This window comes from Electrona antarctica (genome assembly GCF_951216825.1).
Source record: "Electrona antarctica genome assembly, chromosome: 17".
Lineage (NCBI taxonomy): Eukaryota > Metazoa > Chordata > Actinopteri > Myctophiformes > Myctophidae > Electrona > Electrona antarctica.
The window spans coordinates 4228925-4255263 of record NC_136798.1 but is presented as its reverse complement, the minus strand read 5'-3'; the positions used below and the strand labels follow the sequence as shown (position 1 = coordinate 4255263).

General features: G+C 43.7%; 1 protein-coding gene across 1 annotated transcript in view; it reads right to left on the bottom strand.

Annotated features, from left to right (window-relative positions):
- nudt14 (nudix (nucleoside diphosphate linked moiety X)-type motif 14) overlaps positions 1 to 13150 on the bottom strand; it is a 36421-nt gene extending 23271 nt beyond the window's left edge. Inside the window, exon 1 of the mRNA XM_079526119.1 lies at positions 12993 to 13150. Coding sequence (XP_079382245.1) covers positions 12993 to 13073 — 81 coding nt within the window. The 5' untranslated portion in view covers positions 13074 to 13150. The remainder of the gene's footprint in view (positions 1 to 12992) is intronic.
- Between the last annotated feature and the right edge of the window lie 13189 nt (positions 13151 to 26339).

Below are 26339 nucleotides of genomic sequence, written 5' to 3'. Positions count from 1 at the left end.
ACATCAGCACACAAACAACAACTTTCAGGTATGGGTTACACTACAAACGTTTATTAATGAAGATGACAAGTCTTTTCAACAATCACACATCAGATGGCATTCTGGCACAACCTGTTTGGAGCCGCACGCACACACACACACACAAATGGAGGGGTTCCCCTTGTTACTAGGGCCACTTGCTGGGGGGGGAGCCCTCAGGAGACCGAGAGAATCACAGGCCGACATGGATTACGACAGAGAGAGTAGTCTATGGGGACAGAGAGAGAGAGAGAAAGAAGCTGGGACAAGCTACACGGGACCTTGAAATTAATGTGGTAAACTAATGTGGTCCCTCTGGCTTTGCCTGCTCAAAATTCACGGCCTCTTATTGTGAATGCCTAGAGCCTGTGGGATGTGAGGTCTTGATCTTCCAGGTCCTTAAAGTCTAATAACCGTCATGCACGTCGCACTATGAACCTGACAGGTGCAGGCGGTAAACAATCATCTGCCCCGCTGCTGCCAGATACAATCATCTGCCCCGCTGCTGCCAGATACAATGGCAGTCTTTTAATTCCCACCATGTGCTCTTCAATTTCCCTGGATTTAGGATCAGCTGGTCTCCTGTCCAACCTAACCTAACCTAACAGACGGAAGCAAGGGAGCCACGTGGTCTCCTGTCCAACCTAACCTAACAGACGGAAGCAAGGGAGCCACGTGAACCAACCTAACCTAACAGACGGAAGCAAGGGAGCCACGTGAACCAATTCTAAGTCAAGAGGAACCTCAGTGTTATAAATGGTAAAATGGCCACGGAGAGATTGGCCCTGCTTGTAAAACGTAATGTTAATATTCTATAATGGAATAGAGGGTATGCGTGTGACATCATCATCATACCAGGAAGTTATGCGGGAACGCCTACTGAGTGACAAAAAACTACTTTCTGGCCTTGACAGGCCCTACATCCACACAGAAGAGTTTGATTTGATTGAATTAAATGATTTTAAACAACATTAAATTCACTTTGTCACTCACTTTGCCACTCGATCTGCCATTCACTTTATGCATACTCTCTATAGTCATGGACTAGTGTAAACTTCAATTTTTTTCTCCCCACCCCCCCTGCCCCTTTTCTCTCAATGCATTTGTTATGCCCAATTCCCAATTTCCCCTACAGAAGTGTAGTCAGGCCGTCACTCCCTAGTAATCCCTGTAGGTTGTGCGGGAGCTGGGAGCCTGGAAGGGTGCACCAAACTGTATCCCCTGTGATACACATGAAGTCACCAGGCACTTCTTCACACCCGACAGCTAGGACTTTCACCAGCATGTTGTACAGCATGTGGTAGTCCTTCTCCCTGCTGAACAGGCACCCAGACCAACCTGTAGGAGTGGTGGTCACTAAAGGCCTATTCATAGTCTGGATTTTCGGTGGTGAGGTGACCACCGCTCCGGTGGTGAGCTGACCACCGGAGCTGAAATAACGTTGAGCGGTGGTGAGTAAAAACAGAGAGAAGGGCTGGAGCGGTGGCGGTGGTTTTCTCTTCACCATGGCTCGTGACGTCATGTTGTAGTTCGGTGGTCACCTCACCACCGAAAATCCAGACTATGTATGAGCCTTAATGCAGACGCAGTAATAATCGCCCTCCCCACCTGGCTTAATCCCTACCTTGAAACCAGTGTTGATTTCGTCGACAACATTTTTTCACTGACGAAAACTAAATGGAAACTAAATGAAAACTAAGCTATGACAATTTCGTCAAATAAAAACTACACTTAAATGTTAGGAAGGGACTAGTGGACAAGAGATCCACTATAAGTCATTTTACACTTGGTTGCATGCTGAAAATAGCCGATCTACAAGCTTGTAGATCGGCTATTTTCAGCAAGTGTAAAATCAGCCATTACGACGGCATCAAGGCCCACCAAAACACATTTTATTCGACTAAATCAACTGTAGATTTAGTCGACTAAAACCAGACTAACACTAAAACATTTCCAGGTGACTAAAACTAACCATTCAAGAGACTACGAATAAAACTAAAATGCTGCCAAAAACCAACACTGCTTGAAACACGACCAGGTGTTACTTCGTACTGTACTACGTTGGACTGTCTGGAAAAGCCAAGAAGCGCTCCGAAATTGGACCGGCGTTATGTTGCTGTGGTGTCTAGGAAGTTAGGAACATAACAGTTGTATGACTGATCTGGTCAAGTCATTTAAAAAAAGAAGGCCAATGGCTGTAGCCTTAAAAACAACTTTAATTGGTATAATGAATAAATATAATGTAATTAGTTGTACCCAAACAAGCAACCAGTGGTTCAATGTAAGATTAGTGGGATTTAAGTCGATGAGGGGGCAATTGCCTGCTTTGTAGAATGGGGTAGGCAATGAGAGTTAACAAAAGGCAACGAAACTACAACATGAATAATAGCTCCTCTTAGGGCTGACATTAGCTCCTCTCTAGGAGAGGAGGGGGGGTGACTGTGTGAGAGATTGACAGTGGCGCCTAAAGGTGCAGATGTTGCCTCTGCAGAATTAAGAATGAATGACGGAGCCTAGGATGAGATACCACCTCTTCTCCTGCCTGAAAAAAGCCTTTGTGAGAGTCGAGAGAGGGGTGGCGTGTTCCAGAGAGTCCCTCCCCAACTCTGGAGGAGAGGAGACGCCACAGCGCTATGAAAGGGAGAGAGAGGGGTGGCGTGTTCCAGAGAGTCCCTCCCCAACTCTGGAGGAGAGGAGACGCCACAGCGCTATGAAAGGGAGAGAGAGCGCGAGTCCACCGTCCATTCTTTTGTTGTCCATCTGCTGTCTTTAGCTGTTCCGCCTCCCCTCTCTTGACAAGCTTAGCAGTGCCTCCCCCCACTCCCCCCCCCCCCGCAGTGCCTCCCCCCACTCACAGGTGTAATGACCATCACACCAGACATACAATTCCTCACTTTTCAGCAGGGGCACTCAAGCCCCACACTCCCATGACCTGAACCTGCTTTTAATTAGTACAGCAACAAGAGCTCAGTGAAGCAGTGTATTGTAGTGGATATAGTACACTTGTGAGTGAAAAGCAATTATATCCATCTGCAGGTTGATCCCCACTGCCCGGTAGCTCCTTCTAACTGCCAAAGAACACTGGTTCCCAAAGTGGGGTCCGGGGACCCCCAGGGGTCCTTGAGGGAGTTCCAGGGGGTCCCCAGCTAAATTATGGTTTGGAACCAAATGGACCCTTGTATGGGTCTGTAACTCAGAGTGTACAAATGGAACCAATTTGGTTCCATTTGTACACTCTCAAGAGTTAAATTAACATTGATTTTACAATATAAATTGGGGGTCCCAGAGATAGAAATGCCATTAAATGGGGGTCCGTGGCCTAATTCAGGTCAAACCTGGGGGTCCTTGAAATGAAAATGGTTGAGGATCACTGCTAGAGCTGTAAAGATCTTCTGTTATGGGGGTCCTTGGGGTAACAAGACAACTCACCCCTTTTCTGTTTTCCTCCCGGAATTTTCCCCAGTGAGGGGTGGGAGAGGCTGGACAGCAGACGGCTGGACTTTGAATTTATCTAACTATAAACTTTCACGACAGCAGACAGCCTAAGTACAAATATAATTTATGAAAAGCTACTACAGTGAAGTCTGTTCACAGAAGTTGTTGTAGGCTATGTGGGGATTATCTGACGAGGTACCATTTGAGTGGGAAAAATCTTACATATACTAAATAATACTAAATTGTTTATAGGGTCAATATAAGTAAAATAATATAGCCTTTCCACAGGAGTATCTTTTTATATTTGTCCAAAAAGAATACAAACAGCCAATAGCATATTACAAAGTTATCCCCCTCACTGGGGAAAATTCCGGGAGGAAAAACGGGCAAGCACCGGGGTGAGTTGTCCAGTATTCGTCCTTGGCATATATTTTCCAATGGGGGTCCGCGGGCTAATGAGTGTCATTTAGGGGGTCCACTGATCTAGGATAGTGATTGGATGATAGAGGAGTAGGATAGTTACTAGTGTCACACACACACACACACACACACACACACACACACACACACACACACACACACACACACACACACACACACACACACACACACACACACACACACACACACACACACACACACACACACACACACACACACACACACACACACACACACACACACACACACACACACACACACACACACACACACACACAATCAGCCTGCAGCTTATCTAAATCAGATTTAACCACATCTCATTCTGTTGTACGATGGTGTCACACAGCTATAATAGCCGATCTACAAGTGTGTTGTGAGCTTGTAGATCTATTGGCCTATGATATGACTCTACATAGTGTGTTGTGAGCTTGTAGATCTATTGGCCTGTGTGACATGACTCTAAATAGTGTGTTGTGAGCTTGTAGATCTATTGGCCTGTGTGACATGACTCTACATAGTGTGTTGTGAGCTTGTAGATCTATTGGCCTGTGTGACATGACTCTAAATAGTGTGTTGTGAGCTTGTAGATCTATTGGCCTGTGTGACATGACTCTAAATAGTGTGTTGTGAGCTTGTAGATCTATTGGCCTGTGTGACATGACTCTAAATAGTGTGTTGTGAGCTTGTAGATCTATTGGCCTGTGTGACATGACTCTAAATAGTGTGTTGTGAGCTTGTAGATCTATTGGCCTGTGTGACATGACTCTAAATAGTGTGTTGTGAGCTTGTAGATCTATTGGCCTGTGTGACATGACTCTAAATAGTGTTGTGAGCTTGTAGATCTATTGGCCTCTGTGACATGACTCTAAATAGTGTGTTGTGAGCTTGTAGATCTATTGGCCTGTGTGACATGACTCTAAATAGTGTGTTGTGAGCTTGTAGATCTATTGGCCTGTGTGACATGAGTCTAAATAGTGTGTTGTGAGCTTGTAGATCTATTGGCCTGTGTGACATGACTCTAAATAGTGTGTTGTGAGCTTGTAGATCTATTGGCCTGTGTGACATGACTCTAAATAGTGTGTTGTGAGCTTGTAGATCTATTGGCCTGTGTGACATGACTCTAAATAGTGTGTTGTGAGCTTGTAGATCTATTGGCCTGTGTGACATGACTCTAAATAGTGTGTTGTGAGCTTGTAGATCTATTGGCCTGTGTGACATGACTCTAAATAGTGTGTTGTGAGCTTGTAGATCTATTGGCCTGTGTGACATGACTCTAAATAGGGACGTCGTCAGGCTGAAAGTGGTTAAATACTTAAATTTAAGACAATGTAATCTATAGGCTAAACATGTCATCGGCTCAAAAAAACTTAAAATAAATCACACCCGTGTGAAGTGAGGGGCACTCTTATCATCGTACATCATCCAATAAAAAAATGTATATACTTCCTCCTGAATTAATTTGTCAACTTAATGTTATTATCTTTTAACCATGATACAATGTTAAAAGAAATATTCAATGTATTTAATGTTTGTGTTGCCACAAAAAGCCGATTTGCAACACATATGACGTAAAGGGCTCCATTTTCGTCACCGCTAAACCCATTATCCCTAAACTTCTTTGCCTTTTTTTTACTATTTTGAAAAACATTTTTGAATAGTTCAACTAGCCAATCTACATCGACACATTGTGAGCTTGTAGCCATTTTAACTATTCAGAAATGTTTTGCTAAATAGCAAAAAAAGGCAAAGAAGTTTAGGGATAAGGGGTTTAGCGGTGACCAAAATGGAGCCCAAATTCTCCTTTCATTGTCAATGGCAAATGTGACACGTTTTGAGACGAAAAGCAGTATATAGGCGTCCCTCAAACATTGGAGGCGAGGTGAGGAGGTGAGCTCTTTGGTAACCTATGGACCAGGAAATGATTCTCCGTTCATTTTCCTCATAGACATTTCAGAAAGTATTTATTTAAAGACGTTTACGCCGCGGACAAAGCCAACTCTTGTCGTGACAAATCATGACAACAAACAAATTTTTTTGGGCCGAACAAATTATTAGAAAGAAGAAAAAAACGGCAGGTTACAACACTTTTTTTGTGTTTTTTCTTCTTTGTAATTATTTGTTTGGTCCAAAATATTGTTTGTGTTGTCATGAGTTGTCACGACTCGAGTTGGCTTTGTTCGCGGCGTAACCGTCTTTAAATAAATACTTTTTGAAATGTCTATGGGAAAAATGCATTGGGATTCATTTCCTGGTCCATGGTAGGGGGCGGGACTGCGACGCTCTATAGTCTCCATTGTTTCCAGAAGGTCCCACAAAGAGCACAGCAAAACTCAAGCATGATGGGTCCCCAGACCCGACAGACATACGCACACCGTCTGTCTGCCACACAGGAGAAGGAAGGGTCAGAGCAGGTCATCACTGACCGCACCAACCACCTGTCTGTCAATAGACCATCAGGCAGGGCCAATGGAGCCACACTCAGGCCTTTGAGACCTGTCCGACGTAACGGGAGAACCCTAGACAGTGTTGTTTTTGTCGACTAAAACTAAGACGAAAAATGTCCGTCGACTACCTTTTTTCACTGACGAAAACTGAATGGAAACTAAATGAAAACTAAGCTATGTTGACTAAAACTAAGACTAAATATATTGACGATTTCGTGCCAAACATTTAAAATGTTAGGAAGGGACTAGTGGACAAGAGATCCAGTAATAAGTAAGTCATTTCACACTTGGTTGGCATGCTGAAAATAGCAGATCTACAAGCTCACAGCGCGTCGCGCTGCGACGTGTTGTGAGCTTGCAGATCGGCTATTTTCAGCAAGTGATTTCGACAGCATCAAGGCCCGACAAAATACATTTTAGTCTTGTGATATTTAGTCGACTAAAACTAGACTAACACTGAAACATTGCAGGTGACAAAAACAACACTGTTTGCCTTGTTGCACTCACCCTGCACAAATAGCACCGCTGGAAGACCAATATTACATAAATTACATAAATACATAAACTATGATGTAGTCATAGCACATCATAGTACATATGTATAGCATAGTATAGTATATATGTCATTATATAGATATGTTCTAGTTACGTTCTTAGCTTACGCATGTTTCTTGATAAATGCATTTTATATATGTGATGTATTCCCATACTTTTGTTCTTGCCTAATGTAAGTCGCTCTGGATTAAGAGCGTCTGCTAAATGCCTAAATTGTAAATTGTAAATTGTAAATTGTATAAAGCAGCACTATTTAAGTTTTGAACAACTACATCTGCACCATATGTGACGTCCCGATCAAATTATAAAGTTAAATTTTTAAGCAATAACATACATCTTTCCATAAATGTATAGACTCAGAGGGGGGGGGGGGGGGGGGGGGGGGGGTAAATGGTGCATTTATATAGCGCTTTACATAGATTGTGCATCAATTCACCCATTCACACACATTCATACACTGATGGCGGAAGGAACCATGCAAGGCACTAGCCAGCACATCAGGAGCAATGAGGGGTTCAGAGTCTTGCTCAAGGACACTTCGACACCAACTCTGGAGGAGCCCGGGTTTGAACTGGCAACCTTGCGGTTACCATCCAGCCACTCTACCCCTGAGCCACCACCGCCCCCTGGGGGGGGGGGGGGGGGGGTACATGTATGTATAAGGGAGATAATGAGTTCCATCTGGCCATTCGAGCTCTAGTGTCGCAGAGGTAGAAACGTCAAACAGGCAAGAGAAGATTGCCTACTGTATATAGACTGTTTTCCCTGGGGATCACCCGCCGCTTACATTCTGTGTCAATCATACACTGCAGTGCGTGGGGAAAATAGCAGATCTACAAGCTCACAACATGCATGTCACGCTGCGATGTGGGTTTGTAGATCTGGTAATAATTCTAGCACTGTCCCTACGTGCTTGCGATTGGCTGCAATCTCATTATTGCAATTATTGCAATCTTTGTAAAAAAATAATCGGTCCAGGAAAATAAGGCATTTCATTTGTATTCTGATCAGTCCATCGCGACTCGTGACACACTCCATATATGGCTTATGGCCGCCTCCATAAGTCAATCTGACCTCATCAAACCCTGTACACTCGAGCTATATAGGTTCATCTCAATGAATTCGAATATTGCGTAAAAGTTAATTTTCTTCCGTAATATAATTCAAAAAGTGAAACTTTCATATATTCTCAATTAATTGTGCATAGTGAGTAAAGTATTTAAAACCTTTGTTTTAATCTTGATGATTATGGCGTACAGCTCATGAAAATCTAAAACTCAACAAATTTGAATATTTTACGAGAAAAGATTTTTTAAACGATAAATGTCGACTATCTGAAAAGTATATTGTAAAGTAATCGCTTCGGGAAAATAACAGAAGACATGTAACACATTGTCTGCTGTGTTGCTTTTCGATGTGTACACTGTCATTTTATAGAGGTATGGTATCTAAAGAGCACAAAGCACCTTTCTGAATGTACCAAGTATCGCGAGACTTCCCACCGTTTCCTGTCCGTCAGTCAAATCTTGCGATACCTCCGATCCAGAAACGATACCTGCTGCTGTTTAGATCCTCAAATAAAATTATATACTGTGCACATCGAAAAGCAAGTGATTAGAAAACAACCTGTGTCGGATTACTCATGTTTCTACCATAAGACCTGATTTTGTCAATAGAGAAGAGAGGCAGATATCTCCCCTTGTGTGTATTGTACGTATATTGTCTTGTTTTGTTTTCGGTTGTATGTATTGTCAATTATCAGTTGTTTCGTTTACATGTATGTTTGATTAAAATTCAATAAAACGTAAATTGAAAAAAAAAGAAAACAACCTGTGTCTTCTTTTATATTGCTAAATGTTGCATTTATATAGCGCCTTTATCCAAGGCGCTTTACATAGATTGTGCATCAATTCACCCAGCACAATTCACCCATTCATACACATTCATACACACACCAGCGGCAGAAACCATGCATGGCACTAGCCAGCACATCAGGAGCAATTAGGGGTTCAGTGACTTGCTCAAAGACACTTCGACACTAACTCTGGGGGAGCCCGGGTTCGAACTGGCAACTTTGCGGTTACCATCCAGCCACTCTACCCCGGAGCCACTGCCGCCTCCTGAACCGATTATATGACAATTGTTCAGAAATAATGTTTGTTATGAGCTGGTCCAGCCGGCTCCATTCACTGACCTGTATTCACGGAACTTCCGGTGCGAGATTTGGCTCCCATGAAAGTGTTCGTAAAAGTGTCCACTGTCCAGTCACGTGACCTGCTGACCATGACCTTTCCTTCTCCAAGCTTCCTTGCATCTAACCTCAGCTGACACCAGATTAATAGTTTAACTCCTGCTTCTCAACTGTGCCGTATTAAGAAGCTCTGTTTCAGCATAACCTCGAGTCGCCCTCGCTTCTCGACCTCAGGGCGTCTTACTGGTTAATTCACCCAGCAGGTTGCAGGTTTTGTCTTTTGCCGATGAAAGTGGCTCCTGAGGAGCGACCATAGAGTTAAAATCAGACCCGTCTGGAGTGAGTGGTGCTGTACTGTACTCCTCCCTAGCCTCTGTGTGTGTGTGTGTGTGTGTGTGAGTGTGTGGGGGGGGCTCTACTGGCCACTTGAGGTGTTGCAGCTACGTACACATGCACACATACACACATAGCCCACTCCTGTGGGTTGGCACCACTCCGAAAAAAATAGAGAGGGCAACGGATAGAGTTGCATGCTCACCCAGTGTATATTCCCTTTTCATCCCTTCTTCCGGGTCAGAAAGTGTGACAGGCAGGGCCTATGTGGTGCGTCTCGCGTCGTCTCGCATGCGCAGTAGTGGTGTCACCTCCGTGTGCAACCCTGTGCACAAGCTCGTTGAGTCAAGCCCATGATTGGACTAAATCATTTTCACAAGTTCATCATGTGTCTGGCCCAGCTGTAATAAGCGCCTTGCAAACGGGGAGCGATACAACGCGCCTATAGTTCATTTTCAATGAGACCTGCATTTTTATTTTTATTATAATTTTTATCCCACGATTTTGCAACCCAGTGCCAATTATCTAATGTAATCCTGGGCGCTACACTTCCTCTGCCAACCTGGGGGGGCAGCGGACTGACCTCATGCCTCCTTCGATGCATGAGGAGTCCAAGCTGCTTCTTTTCACCCGACAGGGGGGAATTTCCCTGGCCGGACGTAGCGCGTGGAAGGAATACGTTATTCCGACCAGTTCCTTTCCCCCACCATCAGGCGCCCCGGCTGGCCACGGGGAGGTAGTTTTAGAGACCAGGATTACTGCATGTTTTTGTGAGGGTACCTACCCTAGGGGACACGGGGAGAACATGCAAACTCCACACAGAAAGGCCCTTTCGCCAACCCCGCCTCGGGTATGGGCACTGATGACGCGGAGGAGGAAACACGCCCCCAGCACCCACAGTGTCCCCAGCGGGAATCGAACCCAGGACCTTCTAGCTGTGAGGCGACAACACTACCGACTGTGCCACCGTGCCCCCTGAGACCTGCATTTTTGCTCGCAGAAGACAGTGCAAGCGTATTTACGTGACCGCGGTCGTGTGAATTTGTTTCGCGCGTGTGCTTGTTTCGTGCACAAACCCACGACTCACCAGACCTGGATTCGGTTTAGCTTTTTTTTTTTTACGCTTGCGTTATCACGCCCCTCTTGAGAATACCTGTAGCAGACCTGTCGTTGATCCAGGAAACAACGTGTGCGTTCCTCGCGCCCCGTTTGAAAGGCCCTTTACGCTGCAGTACCTATGATCATCCAGCAGGTCCATGGCGTTTTCAGGCGGCTTGGGAGTGACTTTCAGTGTGTGTGTTTATTCACCCTCAATGTCAAAGAGCCTTCCCTTGATTTGATTTATTGGCTATTTTATTCAGGAGGAGGATTCAGATATTGACCTGGCAAAATGTGCAGAATATCAGGAGCTTGACTAAAAGATATTTGGGACGGTCCCATCTCTCTGCCTATAACTGACCTTACAAGGACACACACACACACACACACACACACACACACACACACACACACACACACACACACACACACACACACACACACACACACACACACACACACACACACACACACACACACACACACACACACACACACACACACACACACACACACACACACACACACACACACACACACACACACACACACACACACACACACACACACACACACACACACACACACACACACACACACACACACACACACCTCCCGTCTCCTTGAGTTGTCATTGTTTGGTGCAGCAGGGCAGTGTGATCATCACTCCCACCACATTCGCTCCCTTGAGTCTCCCTGCTCACTATGCACAGCCTAGGAGGGTCTTGTTTCACCTACACTGGGATGGTCACCAAATACTTTACTACTCCAGTCCTCTACTTGTCCATCCACATTGCTAATAATTTCATCAGTCACAAATTTCACAATGTTGATTAATTTCCCATGCATTTTGTTTATATACACACAGGATTATGTGTAGCAATCTGCCCGTTTTCTATCCTTATGAGCCATTATGGGTGGAACAACCAGCACTCCAGAACACTGGACATATTTTAAATGTTTAACACAGTCAGGAAACAAGGTCATCCTGGTGGATGATTTCTGCATTGTGTTCAGGTCACTGGGTTTCTGTCACCGATGCAACGTGTTGTTCAGTCAGTGTTATTATTTTACACTTTAGGGGTAATCTAATCTCTCTTAAATTAAAAGCAGGAGGACAGACAAGCAGATTTAGGTCTCATGCACAATTGGAAAATTGCACATGCAGTGTTCCTCCCTTCCGAGGAGATTATGGGGCTGGATGAGCTATGGTGTGTGTGTGTGTGTGTGTGTGTGTACGGCTGTGCATGATGACTCAGTGATGTGACTGCAGGACTATAGGCAGACATCTCAAGAAGGTGACTTCTCTCTCTATGCAACTACAGTACAGAACCTCTCTTGGAATGGATTCTGAAACTAATCACATTTACACACACACACACACACACACACACACACACACACACACACACACACACACACACACACACACACACACACACACACACACACACACACACACACACACACACACAGTCTTTTTGATTAAATACTTCAACAGTTTGCACAAAAAAACAAAAACAAAAGCACGGTGGGACAGATTTATATACAAATGAATGCTAAAAGGATAATCCAATAATTGTACAGTGCTCGTTTCCTGTGTCACTGTCTGGAACTATTTCAACCCTGATCTACAAAACAATAAAATAATAAAGGATCCAGACTGCCTTGCCAGTTCAGTTGCCAGCCACAGTACTAAAAGTCAACTGCAATCTTGACTCCCAGTGTCGACTCTCCTGAAGTCTGCGACCTGCCTAATTTCAAACTGGTTAGCTGACCTAATGTAAAGCATGTGGTCTTCGTGATGAATGATGCTGGGAGGACCATCCTAACAACAAGCCACTAGTCACTGACTGACTGTCACTGTGCTAACCTAAATCTGTCTCCCCAATCTGCCCCGAGGCTTCATTTTTTAAAGTATATTCCTTGTTGTGATAATCGGGACAGCCGTTGTCAAAACATCACCAAAAGCCAAGGCATTATTTTATGCAGTGCAACCTAATGCGAAGCAATGCAGCTGTGCTATCATCAGCGTCCCTTGCTTTTGAGGTTAACTGACTGGTCCTGCTATACTAGCAAGATGCTAAATGAATGGGAGGGGGTTGGGCTATGTGATACATCCACAATGGTTACCTATCGAATTAAGTGACTCTAGTCGTATAGATGCAGATGCATGTCTTAATGTTTTGACAAACGGGGCTAAACACTCGTGTCAAAACAAGGCAACAAAATGGGAAGTCATTTTATTTTATTATTATTTTTATAGCAGTTGATCTAAATGGCAAAATATTTCACTATCCCCACAATTTGGCAATAAATCCCCGTCGGATGAATCAATGCACCACACAAACACCACCAACACAGCGAGCGACCTCTGGGGGGCACAGTATTCAATAGGTCACTGATTCCGGTGTACCACACGTTGCCCCGCAGTTTGACCAGTGATAAAGCTAGTGAGGGTATTTAATTGGACTCACCTGATTGTAGTGGACCCTGAACGGGGTCAGGTAGTTGGAGTTGGTGCACGGCCCCACTTCAATGTTATTGATCTGTTCCATACTGGCAGGCTTGGCGGCCCAACGCTGCTTCTCCCCTCAGTGCACTGAAAAGACCACTCTCTCCCTGGTTAGCTGCACAACTGCAAGCGCAGTGAAGGAATTTCTCTACGGAAGCCTAGAAGGGACAGCGCCGATAAAATCTAATTATATTATACGATAATACCATAATGTAGATCTGGGGTGAGTTCAAACTATATTTGGCACGCAAAGAAAAATGCGCACGGCACGGGGCTGCTTCATTCTTTAATATACAACAAAAGAAGAAGAAGGTATTGAGTTGTGCTTGAAATGTAGCCTACTGTAATTCTGCAAACTGTTAATAAATATTTCAATCAATCAATCAACAAAAAAGGACACATATCAAACACGTTTTATTTTGTCACTCTTTGTTTGTTTGTTTGTTTGTTTGTCTGTTTGATTGATCGATTGATTGAAGTAACAGATTGGAGAAGTACAGTACATTTCAAGCACAACTCAATACAACAACTGTGAACTGTGGACGACACCATAAAGCATTACACTTGGTCCACCATGTTCAATTCATCATAACATTTAGAGACGTATGGTACAAATATACACTTCTATTAAGCCAAAAACAGGAAATCATCATAGAGGAGGGAAAAAGGGAAAAAAACATATACAGTGAGGGGGGAAAAGGGGTGGGTGGGGGATTCAGATTTTACGGGGGCCAGTTTTGAATTGCAGCCGTCCGTATGGTGCCCTTTGAGAGCGGTTTTGAAGGGGTTGCATGTCTTAATGACTGTTGGTAGGGTGTTCCATATTTTGGTGGCATAGGAGCGAAATTAATTTAGTCCCTTGTTTGTGCCGAATCTGGGTTGCACATTGTTGAACTTCCTCTGGTGTTGTGGTGCATGTGGACTTCGCTTACATTAAGGAAGTGTTCAGGTACATGGGTATCTTGGTGGTGTATCGAATCATGTGGACCAGACCCATTGCAAGATGCTGTACTGTCGTCAACCCTAAGCCATTCCAGCCTGTCAAAATGGGCAGGGGTGAGGTGGGTTCGGGGAGTGAGGCCCAGTAGTAGCCTGACCAGTTGGTTTTGGGAAGTCTGGAGCCTTGTTTTAAGGGCCTTTGAGGTGCTGTGGTACCAAGAGGTGCATGCATAGTCAATTTTACAATTTACAATTTAGGCATTTAGCAGGCGCTCTTAATCCAGAGCGATTTACATTAAGCAATAACAAAAGCATGGCATACATCACATATATAAAAAGTAGTTATCATGAATCATGCGTAAACTAAGAACGTAACAGTGGAGTATCTATACATGTAAACTATACATACTATACTATATTATATATTATACATGTGTACTAAGAAACCTTGTACGAGGGCTCCTGTTAGGGTCTTCAAGGTGTTTTTGTTGACCAGTCAGGAGATCCTGTATAGGAATCTTGTTCTTTGGTTGACTTTTTGAGTGGTGTAAACCACTCCTACAACTGGCTTTTTTGTGCAGAAAAAATGAGCATGGTTGCTATGTTCACCCTGTTGTAATGACGTAATGAAATCACACCCGGGTGAACAGGGTGAACATAGCAACCATGCTCATTTTTTCTGCACAAACAAAGCCAGGTAATGAAATCACACCCGAGTGTGATTTCATTACGTCAGACATGATTTCATTACGTCAGACAGACCTTACACCACTCAGTTCACACGGGTGTGATTTTTTTGACTACGTTGGTGCCTTGGTGGCCATTTTATCACCGGAAAGATTTGCCTCCAGGATGAAACCTATATAGGTAGGGAATTTCATCTTTTCGTGTGAAAATATTGTCACCCACTCTAACCAAGAAGCCATCTGCCTAGGTGTAAAGATAGTTTGTTATCAGCGAAAAGATTATTAGAGCAATGCACTTTCTTTATCATACTACTAGCTGAAAATAATAATAGCAGCCTATATGTTATGTGATGTTCTAACTCCAGCAGTAGCCTAATGTCCGTGATGGTCCCAGACTCCCAGGTCAAAAGCAAAACATCTGGTTGAACTTGAAATGAAGGTCCACAAAAAACAGGCCAAGTTGAGTACTTGAGACTTCTTGAGGTGAGGGTATGGGACTTTGATGACCGACCCCATCTATGATTATTTATCAGGTAGGCCCACAGTACACTGCTTACAAAACATAGACACTAATCATCCATCGAGGGGGTGCCCCCTGAATTAATTAGGCAGTATATAGATGCAGGTCCTCTGTGGACCCCATCTCTCTGAGGGAAGGAAGAAAATAGGTTGTATGACCCAATTTAACTATATCTCATAGGAATTTGAAGTCATTATCTATGTAAAGCGCCTTGGATAAAGGTGCTATATAAGTACACCATTTACCATTATGTTTATGTGCTTAGTTTAAGCGTTCAAATCAAACGTGTAGGCTAAGGGTTATAGACTTTACAAGTGTGTCAAATGTTTTCTCAGTTATAGAAGATAGATAGATGGATAGATAGATTAGACAGACCGACAGAAGGTTTTCTTTCACTCTGAAGCTTAAACTGTGTATTTGGACCCAACAGTGTCCAAATACTACTTAATTTTTATTGATGAAAAGACAGAGACAACAAAACAAAAAAAAGACAATACGAAAAAATAAAAAAGGAGAAAGACAAAAACAAGGCTGCATTTTTCACATTACAAGATACATTAATTGAAATCCTCGTGCATTATTGCCAGGCTGAAAGAAGAGATCCCACTTTTCCCACTTTTTATAGAACTTATCCTCTTGTAGTCTAAAGTATGAATGTTAGTTTTTCCATAACATACAGTTCCTCAGTAATGTCCATCCAATGTTCTTTTGTTGGTGGGTCCTGTTGTTGGTACCAGCGTCGTGTGATCGCTTTCTTACTTGTTGCTAAGAAAATCTTGATTAAATAATGATCATGTATTAGAAACTCTTCAGGGATATTTCCCAGCAATAAAAAGGAACAAGTCTGAGGTATCTTAAAACACAGAATGGTCTCCAAGGTGGAGTGGATATCCTGCCAGTATTTCTGAATTTTAGGACAAGTCCAGAATCCAACAGTGTCTCTTATTACATAAAACATTAGCTTGACGAGGTTTCCCATTCATAAAATGCTGAGTAATGAATAAAATGGGTGTATAAGGGCCCTGTCTCGCTAACCAGGCCCTTAGAAGGAAGCAAGATGATGTCACCTATAGCTGCTTATATCGAACATGCTTCATAATGGAAAAGATTATGTTGAATTGCAATCTCGACTGGTCCAACTTCCTCCACCAAAGGAGCTCTGTACTCCCACCCACAACACAAGGACAGGATGTAACACTTTTGCTAGCTGATTTACATCTAACTAAATACAGGCCTAGACAAAACAATGTGGGGGCCCATAAAGAGGAACCGGCGTCTTTCTGAAGGGCAGGACCCATTTATATTGCCCAATCCGGCCAAGCTGCAGGGCCCGATAAGCTGGGAGGGAAGGTCCATTTCAAGCATTGTACTGGAGTCATTATAATTTATACTTCATTGCATATCGGTGTTGTGTACTGTGTACTCGTACTGTACAGACAGTTTAAGATAGCAGGTCTGCAAGCTCACAACATGTCGCAGTGTGACGCGTTGTGAGGTTGTAGATTAGCTGTTTTCGGTGCACGACACCGGCGTGCAACAAAGTATAATTTAAATTACCCAGAAAAGTCCCCAAAATCTCCACTATTACATAAGCTGAAAAGGGGAAATAGAAATCACACTTGTGTGAAGTGAGGGGCCCTTGTATCATCATACATCATCATACATCACATTCCGTGCTCAGCCAATCAAATTATCACATTCCGTGGTGGTACACACAGACACACAAAGCTGGGCATAGGAGGGGCTAGCACCCCTCGGCTATTTTGTCGTAACAGTAACACAAACATTAAATGCCATTGACAATGAATGGAGAATTTACGTCTATACGTGGACGAGCGTCATCGGCTTTTCTAAACACAGTGCAACTGTTTTAATTCAGCTCGGGGCTTATATATACATCACATAAATTCAGTTGTCATTTTATAAAGGCGTTTTTTGTATTGATAGGGTACAGTAATTAGACAGGAAAGGGGGGAGAGAGATGGGGAGTGACACGCGGGAAGGGCCGTGAGTCGAACCTGCGGCACGCCGTCCAGCTGGCTTGGCAGCCTAGGTGCCCAGGCGGTTGAGCTAACCGTCCGGGCCAAAAGATGAGTTTTTTAAACATTGTATCATGGTTAAAAGATAATAACAGAAGTTGACAATTTAATTGATGAAGAAGTATATTCATTTTTGTATTGGAAGATGTATGATGACAAGAGCGCCCCTCACTTCACATGGGTGTGATTTTTAAATGCTAATTGTATTTGCTAATCCAAAACCCCTTCCCTTATGTTAAAAGTAACCCTAACCTGAACCCATCACCAGAACCCCAATCTGAGAACCCATCGTCAAAAAATAAAGGAAAAACAGTGCCCTCTTTTCCCTTGAATTTGGGAGTCAACAGTCTCGAGAGACTACCAGAATCCTAAACCATACATTGTTATCCAAATCTAAAAATCCCTTTACCCATAAAAAACACCGCTTTTTTTCTCATGTCCCCACAAGATCAGTTGCTTCTGGTGTTACTTCCCAGCTATGATAGTACACATAACATACACACTACACAGACGCCAAAGAATGAGTAAGTCTATGTTTGGCTCTGTGGGAGAGATCTAGCACTCAGAAGAAACCCATGCACATGATTAATTTAGTTGCTCTAAGAAGGCAGGAACTGATCCATGATGGTTTGAGCGTTTGACACAAACCAAATGAATATTTCATGCTCTCGCATATTTCTTTTATTTTCCCCCAAAATTATCCAGATTAGATTTCCTGCAGTGCTGCTTATGATCGCAAGTAGGGGTCATCACCATGTTGGCTTGTGGCGGACATTTTTGTCAACATTCCATTTTTGCCATGGCCATGAGCGGACAAAGATATAGACAACTAGAAAAAGTGCCCTTCTGGGCACAGGTCTCCACCAGGAGGATAGGACTGTGTGAGATGTTTGGCAAAATGTTTAGTAGTAATATAAACATGTTTGCCTTGTATGGCAATTGGATGATTTGAGGCATTTTGTTCCAATCAACCTGTTTTGCAAAAATCAACCTGTTGGTGGCGCTGTAACAGGCCAATGTGAAAAGGGTGGGATATATTCCTCAGCCTAGTAAGAAAATGTGTGAAAGATTTCACGTAAATTGCATGCTGTGTTCATGATTTGAGGCTTTTGTTCAAAACGGGGCAATCTTGCAAACTGTGAAAGCCAATTATAGCCAATTAGGGTGGAATATGAAATATCGGACAGATCCGACTTGAGCACATGACCATAGAGATACTGTGTAACGATTTGTGAGATTTTTGGACAGAATCTGGAGGAGTAATATCCAAAAATGTGTTTTACAAAAGTCGGCCTCCTGGTGGCGCTATAAAAGGCAGATGCGGAAAATGCAGGTCAAAGGTTTGTCCTTGGCCTCTAGGGAGTGTGCATGCAACGTTTCACGCAGATCGGTGCAGTTTTAGGTAACAAATGTGAAAAGCTGCCTCATGGTGGCGCTATAACAGGCCGTTCTGGAAAATGCGGGGCAGAGGTTCATCGTTGGCATCTAGGGAGTGTGTGTGCAAAGTTTGGCATCGACCGGGTTAACGGTGCCGGAGATTAGTTGGTAACGGACGGACGGAAGGACACACGGACGGACACACACACACACGGACCTGTGCCCTTCTGGGCACAGGTCTCCACCAGGAGGATAGGACTGTGTGAGATGTTTGGCAAAATGTTTAGGAGTAATATAAATAAGTAATATGTTTGCCTTTGATGGCAATTGGATGATTTGAGGCATTTTGTTCCAAAAATGTGTTTTGCAAAAATCAACCTGTTGGTGGCGCTATAACAGGGCAATATGAAAAGGGTGGGATATATTCCTCAGCCTAGTAAGAAAATGTGTGAAAGATTTGACGTAAATTGCATGCTGCGTTCATGATTTGAGGCTTTTGTTCAAAACGGGGCAATCTTGCAAACTGTGAAAGCCAATTATAGCCAATTAGGATGGAATATGAAATATCGGACAGATCCGACTTGAGCACATGACCATAGAGATACTGTGTAACGTTTTTTGAGATTTTTGGACAGAATCTGGAGGAGTAATATCCAAAAATGTGTTTTACAAAATTCGGCCTCCTGGTGGCGCTATAAAAGGCAGATGTGGAAAATGCAGGTCAAAGGTTTGTCCTTGGCCTCTAGGGAGTGTGCATGCAACGTTTCACACAGATCGGTGCAGTTTTAGGTAAACAATGTGAAAAGCTGCCTCATGGTGGCGCTATAACAGGCCGTTCTGGAAAATGCGGGGCAGAGGTTCATCGTTGGCATCTAGGGAGTGTGTGTGCAAAGTTTGGCATCGACCGGGTTAACGGTGCCGGAGATTAGCTGGTAACGGACGGACGGAAGGACACACGGACGGACACACACACACACACACACACACACACACGGACGGAGTGCAAAACATACTCTCTCACCATGCCTTCGGCCTGGTGGAGACAAAAACATACTCTCTCACCATGCCTTCGGCCTGGTGGAGACAAAGATAGACCATAACAGGTCTGTAAAGTGTTCAAATGGAACCAAATGGACCCGAACACTCTCAGAGTGAGAACGACCTATAGTAGCCTATTTGTTGGACTCCTAATATGCCATAGTGATAGTAAATAATTGTCATACATATTCTGAAGAAAACCTGGAGACTTGACATTCAGTAAGTGGGTCTTATGATCAAAATAAGAACATTACTAGAAAAAGTGCCCTTCTGGGCACAGGTCTCCACCAGGAGGATAGGACTGTGTGAGATGTTTGGCAAAATGTTTAGTAGTAATATAAACATGTTTGCCTTGTATGGCAATTGGATGATTTGAGGCATTTTGTTCCAATCAACCTGTTTTGCAAAAATCAACCTGTTGGTGGCGCTATAACAGGCCAATGTGAAAAGGGTGGGATATATTCCTCAGCCTAGTAAGAAAATGTGTGAAAGATTTCATGTAAATTGCATGCTGTGTTCATGATTTGAGGCTTTTGTTCAAAACGGGGCAATCTTGCAAACTGTGAAAGGCAATTATAGCCAATTAGGGTGGAATATGAAATATCGGACAGATCCGACTTGAGCACATGACCATAGAGATACTGTGTAACGATTTGTGAGATTTTTGGACAGAATCTGGAGGAGTAATATCCAAAAATGTGTTTTACAAAAGTCGGCCTCCTGGTGGCGCTATAAAAGGCAGATGCGGAAAATGCAGGTCAAAGGTTTGTCCTTGGCCTCTAGGGAGTGTGCATGCAACGTTTCACGCAGATCGGTGCAGTTTTAGGTAACAAATGTGAAAAGCTGCCTCATGGTGGCGCTATAACAAGCCGTTCTGGAAAATGCGGGGCAGAGGTTCATCGTTGGCATCTAGGGAGTGTGTGTGCAAAGTTTGGCATCGACCGGGTTAACGGTGCCGGAGATTAGCTGGTAACGGACGGACGGAAGGACACACGGACGGACACACACACGGACGGAGTGCAAAACATACTCTCTCACCATGCCTTCGGCCTGGTGGAGACAACGGAGTGCAAAACATACTCTCTCACCATGCCTTCGGCCTGGTGGAGACAATAATGGTGTGTAAAACTAACGGACACATATACGGACATGTTGGTGTCCCCTGATCACAAGTATTCAGTCTCTGGGGGCTGCCAGTAGACAAACAGGCAGGAACATGGCAGACAGCAGATGTTTGTGAGTGTTCATGAGGTTAAACCACCTTTTCCCTATAATGTGGTTGCTGAACATAATACAAACATACACTTTTTAAAGATTTGTTTTTGGCTTTTCTGCCTTTATTGATAGTTTCAAGTGAAGATTGACAGGAAAGAGGGAGAGAGAGAAGGGGAGAGACATGCAGCAAAGGTCATCATGAACGGGACTCGAACACGCGACACACTGTCAGGCCAGAGCCTATATGTGACATGCTCCTGGACCACTAGGCCACCGGGCGCCCCATACAAGTGAGACGATTGTGACGATTTTGCATAAACATGTTCTTAATACCATGCGGGCATTTGAATGTAAATGAGTACAGCATTTTCCTTTGCCCTGCATGGTTCGCTTTGGTTCTTATCAGTTTGTTCGGGGGAAAAGCATTTGAACTCAGATGAGCCAAGGAAATGTGAGTCTGGAGGAGGAGAGTTCAACAGTTTAACCACTGATGAGTTTCATGAGCATAATTGTTTTTATTTACTGAAGTTAAATCACTCATCACATCAGGACAAAAGTTATAACTTGTAGTGAAGAGAACCTTTATGCCATGGCCTGTAATACTTTATACTTTCAAGGACTCCAGTTGAACGGCCGGGTCTCCTTTAAAAAGGGCCCAAAACCCTTATCTACTCCTGAGTTTTGGTCCTGAGGCGACCACGACGTGTTAATCCCATCCTTCCAAGAACACGTTGGTCCGGGGCCCTCTCAGTCATGCCACATTAACATCCGCAGGCGGCTGAGGCAAGCCAGACTTCCTTGGGCTTAGTCGAATGCCAACACTGGAGCTTCCCTATAGGTCATAGAGCCTTGGATCTTCTTCCTGTCTGTCTGTCCCCCCCACTTTTGTCATTCCTGCTGTCTCTCTCTCTCTGTGTTTCTGCCTCATATGTCTCTAGTTCATTCATCGTCATTTTCTATGACTGTCATACACCCATTTTATCACTCCTATCACTCCTGTCACTCATTCTATTTCTAATACATATCAGTTGATTTATAATTTGGATATTACGGCTCAGTATTGCTGTCATTAAATAATACATAACACTGATATCATTTTTGCTACTTATTTGTACAATTACAGCTGATATGATTGTAATATCATGGAGTCTGCTCACACAGGGACCATTTTCAGATTCAGTCGATATTATTTAAACTGTGGAATAACCCTAATTTTGTAGCAAAAAACAAACAAAAAATAGAAAAGAAACTTGAAGTGGTCTATCCATAGCATAGTTTATCAGCAGGGGTCAAGCAGGGATTTGGGTCGGGGCCCTGGATGAGAGCACGAGGGCCCCGGGGAATGCACTTAACCAAGGTGCCTGCTGCTCCTCTGTTAGCGGACTCGGGGTGTGGGGCGCTGCTCTTCTGTTAGCGGACTCAGGGTGTGGGGCGCGACGGCCCATTATCGATCCATCCACCATGTGGGATGCTCAGACAGTCACCACCCCACTCATCCTGGGGACGCTCCTAAATCCTCCCACACGAGCAGGGATTTGAAAATAGTACCGCTTGTCGCCAGGACGCTCGATAACGTGCCACAGATGTCTGCATGTTGTGTTGGACGAGGCGTGTGTGAGGAGTGCACGGACAATGCATGGTGCACACAACGAGTCATGGATACTCTTGAGCTGCTTCAGGTGCCAGTGGATGTTTTTGAATGACATCTCAAGAGATGTCATTTTCGACTAGTTAATTGCTATGTTCGCTATGTTCACTACACTCATGGCTTGCTTGCAACTGTGAAATAATCATTTTAGAAATATTTTCGAGCCTGTGAAAACACTGATATGATTGTGATTGATGATGAATTGTGTTATATCCCTTATGGAGGAAAGAAGCTGTGTGAAAGCCTCCACATTGCAATATCTAAAAGGACTCATTTGAAATTGAGATGAGCCTCTGAAATGACACTTTGGTAGGACAGACTTAACGTAATACTTATTCACAACTATAGGAGTAAATTCTTCATTTACAAAGTACAGCAGATCAGCTACAGGTTTAAGAGATGTTGAGTTAAGAGATTAAATAAACTGGTGCAATCATATCTGTGAAACAATCATCAAGTGCCAACATTTGTGACAGCCTCCTCGTTCATGGTGTCCATGTCACAAGCCCCAACCTTTTGTTTGAGATTCCTTCTCAGTTGAGCAGATCTGGCCAGCATAGAGCTGTGAATGAGTATCGCCTGCTCGCTCTGTTCAGATGAGGAGTGGAACCAGGGGTTCAAAAGGAAAGGTCAGCTGCTGAGAGATCGGGTGGAGTAAGATGAACAGAGCCGCAAACTGGACGTGACACAATGCGAGCAGGTGTGTGGAAAACGGCTGGACGAGGATAAAAATGGCTGCCGTAGTGCACTTCAAAAGCAGCTCTCTCCCCTGTTTCCAGGTATGGGCCTAAATTAAGGGAACCCGATCTGTGTGGAACTCATGTCTCGTGAATAGACACCCTCTACACCCCCCCCCCCCCCCCCCAGTCCTCGTCCTCTGCAAGACCCAAGTCCCAAGGCCTTTGTAATGGAAAACCTCCGCTGTTGGCCCCTCATATTTTTAGGCGAGCCTATTATTGTTCTGTTCTCTTGTAGCTATAGCGTGCCCCAGGATGTGTTCCTTCCAACAAGGTCAGAATTCCTGTTTTGTCATCATTATTCCGCGAGAGAATGGGCACCCCACCCACAACGCCTTTTGGTTCACTAGGTTCCTGGTGTACTTGTTTGTGTTGCACAGACGCAAATAGGACTAAAGGTCTGTCGTGGCAGAGACCTTGTCCATCCTTTGATGGACAAGGTTCAGATGCTCAATGCAAAACGTTGACAATGTGGCCATTGTCAACGTTGGATTGCGATAATTTACGATTTTATGTAAAAAAATGCTATATATGTTTTTGTTTTTAAACACAACACACATCACAGAAGAACAACAACAAATGCTAATGCATTTACAAAATATCAACATCGATCATTGTCTATGACTGTATGACATAATATAATAACTCCAAATGATGACTCCTGATTTGATCCCCTTTGACTTTCATTATTTTATAGTCTAAGTTAAATAAGAAGAAAGAAAAAAAGATAGAAAGCAAAACAAGGAAAATATGCATGGAGGTACTTCTTTAGCAGTACCTCCATGGTACCCCTGTGCAGGGGGGTACCATGGAGGTACTTCTTAAGCAGTACCTCCATGGTACCCCTGTGCAGGGGGTACCATGGAGGTACTTCTTTAGCAGTACCTCCATGGTACCCCTGTGCAGGGGGCGACATAGCTGAATGGTTAGAGGATCCTCCTGGGATCGAACCCCAGGCCTGGCCAGCAATGTGACTGGTCGAAGTGTCCTTGAGCGATTGATTGATTGAAAATTTTATTCACAGTTTGTAGAATGGGTACAGTTCAAACGAAGGTCAATACAAAATCTGCTACGAGGATAAAACCAGAAAAAGACTTGTTTACATCAGGGTACTCCATTTTCAATTCATCAGAACATTAAAGACGTACAAATATACACTTCTATGAAAAAAAGGAAATCATCATAATATACAGTTAAATAAAGTAAAAAGGGAAAAACATGTACAGTATGGAAAAAAGGGGAGGGGGAGACTGACTTTTTTTTTTTTTTTTTTTTACAGAGGCCAGTTTCGAGTCTAGGGATTCACATTTCTTAATGGCTGTTGGTAGGGCGTTCCACATTTTAGTGGCATGGGAAGCTAAATTAATTGAATCCCTTGTTTGAGCTGAATCTGGGTTGCACGTGGTTTGTTGAACTCCCTCTGGTGTTGTGATTGTGGACTTTGTTGATATTAAAGCACTTAAACACTGCTCCACGTTCAGCTGGATCGAAGCTGTTAATTCAGCACATATTGAGCATGTTCAGCAGTTTCAACTGGCTTGAGCAGAAACTGAATTTCTCCCGCAGGAGCAAGTAGGTCAATATTAAATATGACCTACTGAATATCGGCCAAGAGGTTTATGAGATTTGCTCTGGACAAACAGACAGCTATAGTCTCCTAAAGAACAAAAAAATATTTCCAAGAAATCTGACACCTACATTTTGTAGGATGAGTTCAGGGCATCTGTCTCTGTCTCCATCAGGTGGTCCATTAAGAAATGTAAAAAACAAAACAAAAAAACTACATAACTATAACCTTTAGAACATATATCATATGTTATAATCCACAAGTAATTGCAATAAAACATTATAAAAAAATCAATTCAGTAAGGAATCAATCATTTTGTCTATGTCGCACAGAAACCGCTGACATCAACAAACCAACGTACCATATTATTACTATGCGCATATAAATCAGTGGATTCATTACTACCATTTCACACGAGATTCCCCTCCCTGCGGATGTCACTCACTGACCAGCCAGGCAAATTAAAAAAAAGAGGAAATTCCTCAAAGAATTCTTCCTCTATATGACTCTGATAATGAGCACCCTGAATAAGTTTCACAACCTCTGGATTACTGGCTCCCGAGGCTGACGGATCCATTGAGCCTTGATCTCCCACTCTCAATTTACTATGGGACAGCTGCCCCTGCTGCTCTGTGCCCCTGCTGAGAGGGAGCCTATTTTAACAAGCCAGACCCATTGTCTTTTCCCTGTAATGGTCAGGGAATGTGGCTAACTCCTTGGGTCACATTGTCTTTATTTGTGTGCCTCTGTGTGTGTGTGTGTGTGTGCCTGTGTGATTGTGTGTGGTTACGTGTGTGTGTGTGTGTGTGTGTGTGTAGAAATGAGGGCGAGTGCGTCCGTCCCTGTAATTTGCATCGCTATGGGAACACACATGCCACCAACACTAATTACCTGCCTGAAAGGCTCCGATTGAGACGGTGTCTCATGTCACGTAACGTGATAACCCTTATAGCTTCTGAGCCGCTTCACAGCTGTGGGCGTGACCTGTGGGCCGGTTGGCGAACAAAAACAAACAAGAACTTTATGATCAATGGCTTTATATCAGAAAATAAAGCAGATTGTATTATGAGACCCAGCCGGACCAGACTGCCCCCCCGGGGGGCCCCTAATGTGATATTCTGGTGGCAGATCCCTGAACAGTGTTTGTGCCATGAGGTTTGGTGAGGATTGGAGCGACGGTGCACCTGTGGCACACGTGGCCCCTGGTGTGGCTACTCTGGTGGCAGATCCCTGATCAGTGTTTGGTGTGGATTGGACCAAGGGTGCACCTTGCAACTGTGCATGTTACGATTGTGATTTTCACCTGCCTGCCCGCCCGCCCAGCCACTAGGCAATTTTAATATGGGATATACTATATGTATATAGTGCCTTTAAAAGTGCTTTACAATGTGCATTACATTCACACATTCACTCACATTTACACACAGACGGCAGAGGAAACCATGCAAGGCACCAACCTGCTCGCCCTTGCTGCATTAGTCACGGTACTTTGTCTCATATCTTATTGTCATGTCATTATGATCCAGCACTATATATGTTCCTA